General features: G+C 40.7%; 1 protein-coding gene across 3 annotated transcripts in view; it reads left to right on the top strand.

The window, feature by feature from the left end:
* ZNF571 (zinc finger protein 571) overlaps positions 1-11,214 on the top strand; it is a 40,208-nt gene that overhangs the window by 8,060 nt on the left and 20,934 nt on the right. For all 3 annotated transcript variants that reach the window (XM_034638303.1, XM_034638305.1, XM_034638304.1), the window contains exons 2-3: positions 4,697-4,782; positions 6,953-7,079. In XM_034638303.1, coding sequence (XP_034494194.1) covers positions 4,697-4,782; positions 6,953-7,079 — 213 coding nt within the window. The remainder of the gene's footprint in view (positions 1-4,696; positions 4,783-6,952; positions 7,080-11,214) is intronic.

The raw sequence follows: 11,214 nt of genomic DNA, 5'->3' as shown, positions 1-11,214 counted from the left end.
TATGAGGTCCAACTCGTCGAGTATGGCATTCAAAGCTCTTGTTTCTTTGCTGATTTCTTGCTTAGGTGATCTGTCTATTGCTGATAGTGGAGTGTTGAGGTCTCCTACTATTAGCATATTTTTATATAAATGTCTCTTTATTGTGGTTAAGAGTTGGCTTGTGTATCTTGCTGCTCCCCTGTTGGGGGCATAGATATTTATAATTCTCATATCCACTTGTTGGATACGTCCTTTAAGAATAATACAGTGCCCTTCTTTGTCTCTAACTATAGTCTTTAGTTTAAAATCCAATCTGTCTGATATGAGAATTGCTGCTCCAGCTTTCTTTTGAGGTCCATAGGCGTGAAAGATGGTATTCCATACCTTTACTTTCAGTCTGAATGTATCTTTAGGTTCAAAATGAGTCTCTTGTAGACAGCAAATGGATGGGTCATGTCTTTTTATCCAATCTGTAACCCTGTGATGTTTTATGGGAGCATTTAGGCCATTTACATTGAGACTGATTATTGAGAGATGTGATTTTTAAAATGCCACGTTGCCAGTAAAGTCTTTGTTTCTATGGATTGTGACTTTCTGTTCTATAATACTGTTGGGGCCTTTTTCCTTTTATAGAACCCCCCTTAATATCTCCTGTAGGGCTGGTTTCGTGGTTATGAAATTGGTGAACGGTGATTTCGGAAGGTCTTTATTTCTCCATCAATTCTGAATGACAGCCTTGCTGGATAAAAGATCCTTGGCTGCATGTTTTTCTCTGAAAGAGCTTTAAAAATGCCCCTCCCCAACCCTTTCTCTCATTCCAGGTCTGTGTAGACAGGTCTGACTTAATTCTGATACCTTTGCCTTGGTACGTGAGAAATTTCTTTGCCCTAGCCACTTTCAATACTGTATCCTTGGATCTACTATTTGCGAGTTGCGCTATGACGTGATTTGGCATAAGTTTGTCGTGGTTGAGCTTGGAAGGGGTCCTCTCTGCCTCTTGGACACAAATATTTGTTTCCCTTGCTAGATTACGGAAGTTTTCAGCTACAAGTTCTTCAAATATCTCTTCTAGAACTCTGTTTTTCTCCCCCCCCTTGGAGATGGCGATGATTCTGACATCAGAACGTTTCATTCAGACAGTAACTCCCATAACCTACATTCCTGAGCGTGGATTTTTTTGTGTCCAGATTCTATTCTAGCTTTCTCTTCTGCTAACCTATCCTCCAATTTGCTGATACGTTCTTCTGCCTCATTCACCCTGGCCATCAGAGCCTCTAGTTTTGACTACATTTGGCTCATAGAATTTTTAATTTCTTCCAGATTTGCTCTCATTTCCACCCTTATAGATTCTATATTCTCATTAACATTTTCGTTAATACTTTTTAAAGTCTACACCTCATCTTGACCATTGTTACTCTGAATTCCATTTCTGATAATTTGGTTATGTCCATATCCATTAGTTCTGTGGCAGAGGCCACAGACTCATTGTCTTTTCTTTGCTGGGGGGGATTTCTCCTTCTCGTCATTCTGATGAGGAGAGGTTGCGGGGTTGTCCAGAGCCCAAATTATTGACCGGGACCCAGGCCGTGTGCCCTTGTTTTATAGGGATCTTAGGGATGTGGGCTTCTTGATTTTTCAGCCTGCCTTCTGGGAGAGGGTCCTGCCACACCGATACTCAGGCAACCCTGTTTGGGTAGTGTCTCTGTGTCCACTGCAAGGGGGATGGGGATGGGCACACTGTGAGCTGGTATTTCCAGGCTTTTGTTCTCTGGCGGCTTTCCCTGGCGGTTTGCTGTGCCTCTTCGGAGAATCAGAGCAGCAGTGGCTGAATCTCAGCCTCTGTCTCAGAACAGAGGGATTGCGAACCATTCTCCACTGATGTTCTGGCCGCTTTAACTGTGTTTCTGTTGGTGCTGCTCCACCCAGCATCCCGGGATGTGTGCCCCACATCCGGTGTCCCAGCCCTCACTTCCAGGGCTGATGCGTCTCTGTCCTTTGTGTTTCTTTTTTTTTTTTTTTTTTTAAAGATTTTTTTTNTTATTTATTTGACAGAGATAGAGACAGCCAGCAAGAGAGGGAACACAAGCAGGGGGAGCGGGAGAGGAAGAAGCAGGCTCACAGCAGAGGAGCCTGACGTGGGGCTCGATCCCACAACGCCAGGATCACGCCCTGAGCCGAAGGCAGACACCCAACCGCTGTGCCACCCAGGCGCCCCTGTCCTTTGTGTTTCTAACACCACCAGCTGCCAGCCGCCCCCGCGCGCTCCCGGAGCTCCCTATCTCAGTCTGGATCCAGTGAGCACACCGGAGTTTCATGAGAAGTCTGGTGGCACACGCTCCCCGCTCACAGTCCCAGTCTGTTCTCTCGCGGGTGCCAGTCCGCAAGTCCGCCTGCTCCCCCGTGCAGGTGGCTACCGCTTCCTGGCGCCCGAATGCGGTGGCTCCATCCCCCTTCCATTTATCTTCTGATATCTGTGCACAGTTTCACGGCTCCCCACTACGTACCTCAATACTCAGCACTGGAGATGTTCATTTGTAGAGATCCAGATGTATCTTCCTGCATCTCAGGCATTCCGTGGATGTTCAGGCTGGTCTGGTACCTATCCAACTCGACTCAGGGGACTGGCTGAAAAAGGGGTCCCCTACTCCTCCGCCCTCTTAACTCCGAGAAATGATGTTCTAACCATTTATTCAAATCTATTTCTCTGTCTTTCAGGAGTATTTCATGTTTTTCTTCTTTCAGGTTTTATGCATTTCTCATCAAGCTTGGGCCTAGGTATTTCATCCTTTTTGTGGTTTTTCTTTATTATATTTTCTGTGTGATTATTGTTTTATATATAAATGCCATTTCTTTTCCTGCTAATTTTATATCCTGCTAATTTACTATGTTCTCTTTTTATTTGTTGTTGCTTTTTTTTCTTTCATTGAACTCCAGAGGTTCTTAAGCATGTTGTCATATCTCATACAGAGTCTTGCCTATTCTTTTCCAATTCTTTTTGCTCTTGTTGATTTCTCTTGCCTTTTTATATTGGCTAATAGAGCTAATACAATGATAAATGACAGTGAGAGTAGTGGGTATTCTTCCCTTGTTTCTGCTGTTAACCTGGAAATAGAGTGCTGCCATGAGAGGCATACGAGCATTTATTAGGATAAAAAATTTTCAATTCAGAGAGCACAGGTTCAGGTAGAAACCAACTAATGTCCCACTTGTAGACTGAAAGCAAGGATTTTTTTTTTCTACATGAGTTAAGAAAGGAAAAAAAAGGCTAAACTCCTCTTAGTTATACACTGATTGACTACTGATTATATCTTCAGAGAGTCCACAACCATTAGTCTTATGGTCAGGATCTGTTCTCCTGCTGACATTTCAAGCAGTTGCCTGAAACAGTTGCTGTTTTGCCCAGTCTGCAGGTTTTGGCCCAGTTCAAATGGAGAGGCATAAGGCAGTTTCTCTGAAATGGTCCATCTGGCTTCATTTTAAAACAGCTCCATTCGTCTCAGTTAAATATCATTAAAATAGTCATCAATTCCTATTTCTTCTGGTGTTCTTATCAGGAATGGGTGGTAAATTTGGTGAAATTTTTTTGGCATATATGAAAATAGTATGATTTTCTTCCATAGAACAATTAATATCATGGATTATATTAGTGGACATTCTAATATCAAACCATTTTTTTATTACAGAGAAAGTCCCACTTAATTATGTTCGTTTTTTAAACATGATGTTGGGTTTTTGTTTGCTGGTATATCAAATTTTGCAGTAGTATTTGTGATATAATAATATATTTGGTTTTTATCCCTAGTTCTAGGCATCCAGAGCTCCTAACACCCTTGGAATTTTCTGAGTGATAGGAGTGCTTTTATTTTTTATAATAAGCCCCTGAATTTATGCTAATGAAGTGGCTAGGGGTGGACTCCTACCCAGTCTCAGAATGGGGTTGGGGGCACCAGAAAGACTAAGTGATTAGAGGATTGGAACTTTCCAACCTATCCACTGACCTCCAGGAAAGGTTGGTGGGTGGCACTGGAGGTAAAGGGCCATAAAATCTCTTGCACTAGGAGATTCAGTGAGCTTCTGGGTTGAATGCATTCAGCTGTTGTGAGGGTGGCATTCCCAAAGAGGGCATGGAAAGCTCCAAGCATTCCCCCTGCCAATATCTTGTCCTATGCATCTTTTCCATTTGGCTGTTTCAGAGTTGTATCCTTTATAATAAATTCACAAATGTAAGTAGAGAAACTTCCTGAGTTATGTGTGCCATCCTAGCAAAGTATAAAACCTAGAGGGAGATCGTGGGAACCCCCAGTTTATACCTGGCCAGGGATTTCAGTTTGGCTTTGTTTAGTTAGGAGTTAGGAGCAGCCTTGTGGGAGTGAGCCCTTAAGCTGTGGGAGCAAAGCATCTCACTTCATACTTGTATGTATGTGTCTGGGGGGGGATACCTGGGGAAGCTGTGCTCACCAGGGCTCCCTAGTTTTGTTCCTATACTAAGGATGTGAGATATCCTGGGAAACTAGTACCTTCTGAGGTCCTATTTAGCATTATGGGGATTAAGGAAAGGTCTGGCCTGAATTCCTTCTGCTGTGGCTGTATTCCATTGGGTTTGTAGGAAGGCTAAGATTTTTCCAAATTCCCTCAAAGAAGTAAAGGTAGTTCCAAGGTGCTTATTTTGTGGGCTTTGAGGCAAGCCTGACCTCATGGCTTCTTTTTCCCTCTCCAGCCCTGCCTTCTCTGGACTCTGCACATCTCCAGGAGAAGAACCCAGAAAACCAATCAGTCCTGACAGTTCTAAAAAACATGCCCCATGTGAGTTGCTATTTCATTTTTCCTCCTTTAAGTGCAATCATTTGTTGTGTGATGTGAACACCAGATTTATTTATCCCAAAATTTTCTGCTGCCTTAGTTGCCTAAGGGAACCACTCCCAAATTTTTCCCATTCCAGTGACTGATCCAAGCAAAGAGCTCCATTCTTCTCTAAATGCTTTTCCCCTCACCATGCCATGTTTAGGTGTTTTTTTCAGCTCATTTTTATTTTATTTTAAAGACTTTATTTATTTATTTGAGAGAGAGAGAGACAGCCAGCGAGAGAGGGAACACAAGCAGGGGGAGTGGGAGAGGAAGAAGCAGGCTTCCCAGCAGAGCAGGGAGCCCGATGCGGGGCTCGATCCCAGGACCCCAGGATCACGCCTTGGGCCGAAGGCAGACGCTTAACTACTGAGCCACCCAGGCGCCCCTTTTTCAGCTCATTCTATATATCTTACATACGAAGTCTTCTACAGGAGTCCTAAGGAGGCAGAAATATCTCCCCTTCAGAGCAGTATTAGTATAATGGTTGCGTGAGGTAGTTACACGGGACCCATAACAAACTGATTTCTACAAACTTAGGTTTCCAACTTGGAAGTGACAGCATTTCTGCTGGATGTTCCAAGTCTGAGTATGTGATGACATTTGCTGTGAGGCTTTTAAGATTGGGTGGGGAACTGAGTCTGAGAAGGAAGAGATCTTGCCTCTTGTATAGTTTCCTGTTGATGCTGTAACAAATTATTACAAAGTTAGTGACTTAAAACAACCCAGGTTTATTATCTATACTTCTGGAGGTCAAAGTCTGAAATTGGTTTTACAGGCTAAAATCAAGGTGTTGGTAGGTCTGTGTTCTTCTGAAGGTTCCAGAGGAGAATCTATCTTTGCATTTTTCCAGCTGCTGTAGGCTGCCCACGTCCCTTGGCTCATGGCTCTGTTCCATTTTCAGAGCCAGCAATCATCATTCTGACTTCTGCTTTCATTATCACATCTCCTTCTCTGACTCTTCTGCTTGCCTCTATCACTTAAAATACCCTTATGATTACACTGGGCCCAACCAGATAATCCAGGATAATTTACCCATCTAAAGATCCTTAATCACATCTACATTTGTCATGTAAGTTTACATACTCAAAGGTTCCCGGAATTCAGATGTGGACATCTTTGGGGGGCTGTTATTCTGTGTACCACAACCCTCTTGCCCAGGAACCAATGAAAGGGTGATCAGCAGTCAGGTTTACCTTGGAGTTGGCCAGAATGTGTCCATGATGCCAGTAGCACCTAGATTAGCAACCATCAGCTTGCACAAAAGGAAGTAAAAATAGAATCTGCCAGATGCCTACTCTCTTGAAAATTGGAGATTCTTAGGGCTCAAAGACATTAGAGAATTTAATTGAAATACTCCCAAATAAGATAATTTCATCCATAAAATGGAAATGTCAATTATATTCAGTGATATAATATTGTGACTTGAAGAATTTGAATCTTCAAAAAATTCTTTTTTTTTAAGATTTTATTTATTTATTTGTTTAGAGAGAGAGAACGTGTGAGTGGGAGGAGAGGCAGAAGGAGAGGAAGAGAGAGAATCCCAAGTAGACTCCCTGCTGAGTGGGGCACCCCATACAGGGCTCAATCCCAGGACCCTGGGATCATGACTTGTGCTGAAGTCAGATGCTTAACTGACTGAGCCACCCAGGCACCCCCCTAAATTCTATGATTTAGCCTAGAGATTTGTTAAAAATTATTTGGAAAAATTTCATTAAATTTGTTTACCTTTTCCTTTAAGGGGAGAAGAGAAGAAAAGAACTCATATTTATTGAGAATTTATTATTTTTTGAGAATTTGAAAGCTTAATATGCTGTGTGGCTATATATACGATTGCATTTAATTAGAGAACTGCATTCATCTGGCCTTTTGTATTCCTGTACTTTTCTGGATAATAGAATTATCCTATTATATGTAGGAAGTTTTATCTTCCTTGGTAGCAATAGGAGTGATCAAGGATCACATTGACACTATAGTTCAGGCACCTAATTTCCTTTAATGTTACAAGGTGTTCAGCCATTACCTATTTACTGTGTCATCTCCTTCCTTCATGCCCTCCTCTTTCTTTCCTCACTTTATCTCAAAGTTATTGTCATATTTTCACCAATAATAAATGGATTTATTGTTTCAGTGGTTGGTGACTTTCAGGGATGTGGCCATCAACTTCTCTCCGGAGGAGTGGGAATGCCTTAACGCCACTCAGAAGGACTTGTACATGGATGTGATGTTGGAGAACTACAGCAACCTGATCTCACTGGGTAAGATCATCTTCTACAATACTAGGAACCTATCTCCCATATTTTCTGCCTGCATTGTTATGATTTTCTAATTTTTATTCCCTAAGGAAAGCTTTGAGTTTTTTGGAGGTAAAGTGTAAATGAACTCAAGTAGTTCACTGCTTGGCATGCACCAAATTGATCACAACCCAAGGAAATGTTGAAAACAAAGAACTTTTTGTTACTTGTTACAAGTAAGGACACTGGGAGATCGCTCTGAGAGCACTGTCTCCCTCTGGGGTTAGTACAAGAAGTTATTATGCAGTGTGGCAGGGCGGGGGCAGGGAGCTCATATGGGCACTTCTGGTTCACTAGCACATGTCCAGCATTTCAACGTGAGAGTGTGGATATTGTATGTTCAAAAAATGGTGGAAAACTCTACTCATAGAAGGAGAACTTAGTAGTATTTTTTTAAATTTAAATTCAATTAGCCAATATATAGTACAACTTAGTATTATAGTGAGCTAAGGGTAACGTCAGGTCAGCTCAGGGGGGCTTCTTTTTTTTTTATCTTTTTTAATTTTAATTTTTCATTATGTTATGTTAGTCACCATACAGTACATCATTAGTTTTTGATGTAGCGTTTCATGATTCATTATTTGCATATAACATCCAGTGCTCATTAGAATACGTGCCCTCCTTTTTTTTTTTAATGATTTTTTTATTATTATATTATGTTAGTCACCATACAGTACATCCCCAGATTCCGATGCAAAGTTCGATGCTTCATTAGTTGCGTATAAAACCCAGTGGCACCATGCAATACATGCCCTCCTTACTACCCATTACTAGTCTATCCCATTCCCCCAACCCCCTCCCCTCTGAAGTCTTCAGTTTGTTTCTCATAGTCCATAGTCTCTCATGTTTCATTCCCCCTTCCGATTACCACCCCCTTCTTTATCCCTTTCTTCTCCTAACAATCATCCTAGTTCTTATGTTCCATAGATGAGAGAAATCATATGATAATTGTCTTTCTCTGCCTGACTTATTTCACTTAGCATTATCTCCTCCAGTGCCGTCCATGTTGCAGCAAATGTTGAGAATTCGTTCTTTCTGATAGCTGAGTAATATTCCATTGTATATATGGACCACAGCTTCTTAATCCAGTCATCTGTTGAAGGGCATCTCGGTTCTTCCATGATTTGGCTATTCTGGACAATGCTGCTATGAACATTGGGGTGCATATGGCCCTTCTCTTCACTACGTCTGTATCTTTTGGGTAAATACCCAGTAGAGCAACTGCTGGATCATAGGGTAGCTCAATTTTTAACTTTTTAAGGGAACTCCACACTGTTTTCCAGAGTGGCTGTACCAACTTGCATTCCCACCAACAATGTAGGAGGGATCCCCTTTCTCCACATCCTCTCCAACAATTGTTGTTTCTTGCCTTGTCTATTTTTGCCATTCTAACTGGAGTAAGGTGGTATCTTAGTGTGGTTTTGATTTGAATTTTGCTGATGGCTAATGATTTTGAACATTTTTTCATCTGTCTGTTAGCCATTTGTATGTCTTCATTGGAAAAATGTCTGTTCATATCTTCTGCCCATTTTACGATTTGTTTATTTGTTTCTCGCGTATTGAGTTTGAGAAGTTCTTTGTAGATATTGGATACCAGTCTTTTATTTGTAGTATCATTTGCAAATATATTCTCCCATTCCTTGGGCTGCCTCTTAGTTTTTGTGACTGTTTCCTTGGCTGTGCAGAAGCTTTTTATCTTGATGAAGTCCCATAAGTTCATTTTATCTTTTGTATCTCTTGCCTTTGGAGATGTGTCATGAAAAAGGTTGCTTTGGCCGATGTAGAGGTTGCTGCCTATGTTCTCCCCTAGGATTTTTATGGATTCCTGTCTCACATCAGTCTTTTATCCATTTGGAGTGTATCTTTGTGTATGGTGTGAGAGAGTGGTCAAGTTTCATTCTTTTGCATGTAGCTCTCCAATTTTCCCAATACCATTTATTGAAGAGACTTTTTTCCACCGGATGTTTCTTCCTGCTTTATCAAAGATTAGTTGCCCAAAGAGCCGAGAGTCCATTTCTGGGTTCTCTATTCTGTTCCATTGGTCTATGTGTCTGTTTTTGTGCCAGTACCATGCTGTCTTTGTGATCACAGATTTGTAGTACAGCTCGAAATCCAGCATTGTGATGCCCCCAGCTTTGTTTTTCCTTTTCAACAGTTCCTTAGCGATTCAGGCCTTTTCTGTTTCCATACAAATTTAAGGATTATTTGTTCCCGTTCTTTGAAAAATATCCTCGGTATTTTGATCGGGATAGCATTGAAAGTGTAGATTGCTCTGGGTAGTATGGACATTTTAACTATGTTAATTCTTCCAATCCATGAGCATGGAATATTTTTCCATCTTTTTATGTTTTCCTCAATGTCTTTCAAGAGTGATTTATACATTCTAGAATATAGGTCCTTTACGTCGTTGGTTAAGTTAATTTCAAGGTAACGTATGGTTTTTGGTTCTATTGTAAATGGGATGGATTCCGTAATTTCTCTTTCTTCAGTCTCGTTCGTCGTCTATAGAAATGCAATTGATTTCTGGGCGTTGATATTGTATCTTGCCACATTACTGAATTGTTCTATAACTTCTAATAGTTTGGGAGTGGATTGCTTTGGTTTTCCATATAGAGTATCATGTCATCTGCGACGAGAGACATTTTGACTTCTTTGCCGATTTGGATACCTTTGATCCTTTTTTGTTGTCTGATTGCTGTTGCAGGGACTTCTAGTACTATGTTGAATAATAGTGGCGAGAGTGGCCATCCTTGTCATGTTCCTGATCTTAAGAGAAGGGCTTCCAGCTTTTCCCCATTGAGAATAATATTTGCAGTAGGCTTTTCATAGATGGCTTTTATGAGATTGAGAAATGTACCCTCTATTCCTACGCTCTGAAGGGTTTTAATCAGGAAACAATGCTGTATTTTGTCAAATGCTTTTTCTGCGTCAATTGAGAGGATCATATGGTTCCTGAGGCTTTTCTTGTTGACATGATGTATCACACTGATTGATTTATGAATCTTGAACCACACTTGCATCCCAGGTATGAATCCCACTTGGTCATGATGGATAATCCTTTTACTGTACTGTTGGATTCTATTAGCAAGGTTGTTGTTGAAGATTTTGGCGTCCATATTCATTGGGGAAATCGGTCTGTAATTCTCCTTTTTGAGGGGGTCTTTGCCTGGTTTGGGGATCAAGGTAATATTAGCCTCATAGAATGAGTTTGGTAGCTTTACTTCTGTTTCTATTTTTTTAAATTACTTTAGAAGTTAGATACTATTTCTTNTAAATTACTTTAGGAGTTAGATACTATTTCTTCATTAAAATTTGGTAGAATTCCCCAGGAAACCGTCCAGTCCTAGAGTTTTGTTATTTGGAAGGTTGTTTATCACTGACTCAATCTCCTCATAATTAATTGGCCTGTCATTAACCAATTTCGTTGGTTAATCTATTTCTTCCTGTTTTAGTCTTGGTGGTTTATAGGTTTTCAGGAAGGCCCCCATCTCTTCCAGATTGCTTAGATTTTGGCATATAGCTGTTGATAAAAATTTCTAATAATCCTTCCAATTTCAATGGTGTTGGTTGTGACCTCTCCTTTTTCATTCATAATTTTATTAATTTCGATCCTTTCTCTTTTCTTTTGGATTAGTCTTGCCAGCGGTCTGTTAATTTTATTAATTCTCTCAATGAACCAGCTTCTAGTTCTGTTGATTTGCTCTACTGTACTCCTGGTTTCTAATTCATTGATTTCTGCTCTAATTTTGGTCAACTGCTTCCTCGTGAGTGGGTTAGGCCTGTCCCTCTGTTGCTGTTCCAGCTTCTTGAGGTGAGAATATAAAAACTGCATTTTAGATTTTTCTATTCTTTTGAGTGAGGCTTGGATGGCTATGTATTTCCCCCTTAGGACTGCCTTTGCAGTATCCCATAGGTTTTGGACCGTTGTGTTTTCATTCTCGTTGGTCTCCATAAATTGTTTAAGTTGATTTTTGATTTCCTGGTTTATCGAGTCATTCTTGAGCAGGATGGTTCTTAGTCTCCAAGTGTTGGAGTTTCTTCCAAATTTTTCCTTGTGGTTGAGTTCCAATTTCAGAGCGTTTTGGTCAGAGAATATGCA

Source organism: Ailuropoda melanoleuca, chromosome 12, assembly GCF_002007445.2.
Source record: "Ailuropoda melanoleuca isolate Jingjing chromosome 12, ASM200744v2, whole genome shotgun sequence".
Classification (NCBI taxonomy): domain Eukaryota; kingdom Metazoa; phylum Chordata; class Mammalia; order Carnivora; family Ursidae; genus Ailuropoda; species Ailuropoda melanoleuca.
This window is presented reverse-complemented; position numbering and strand designations above follow the sequence as displayed.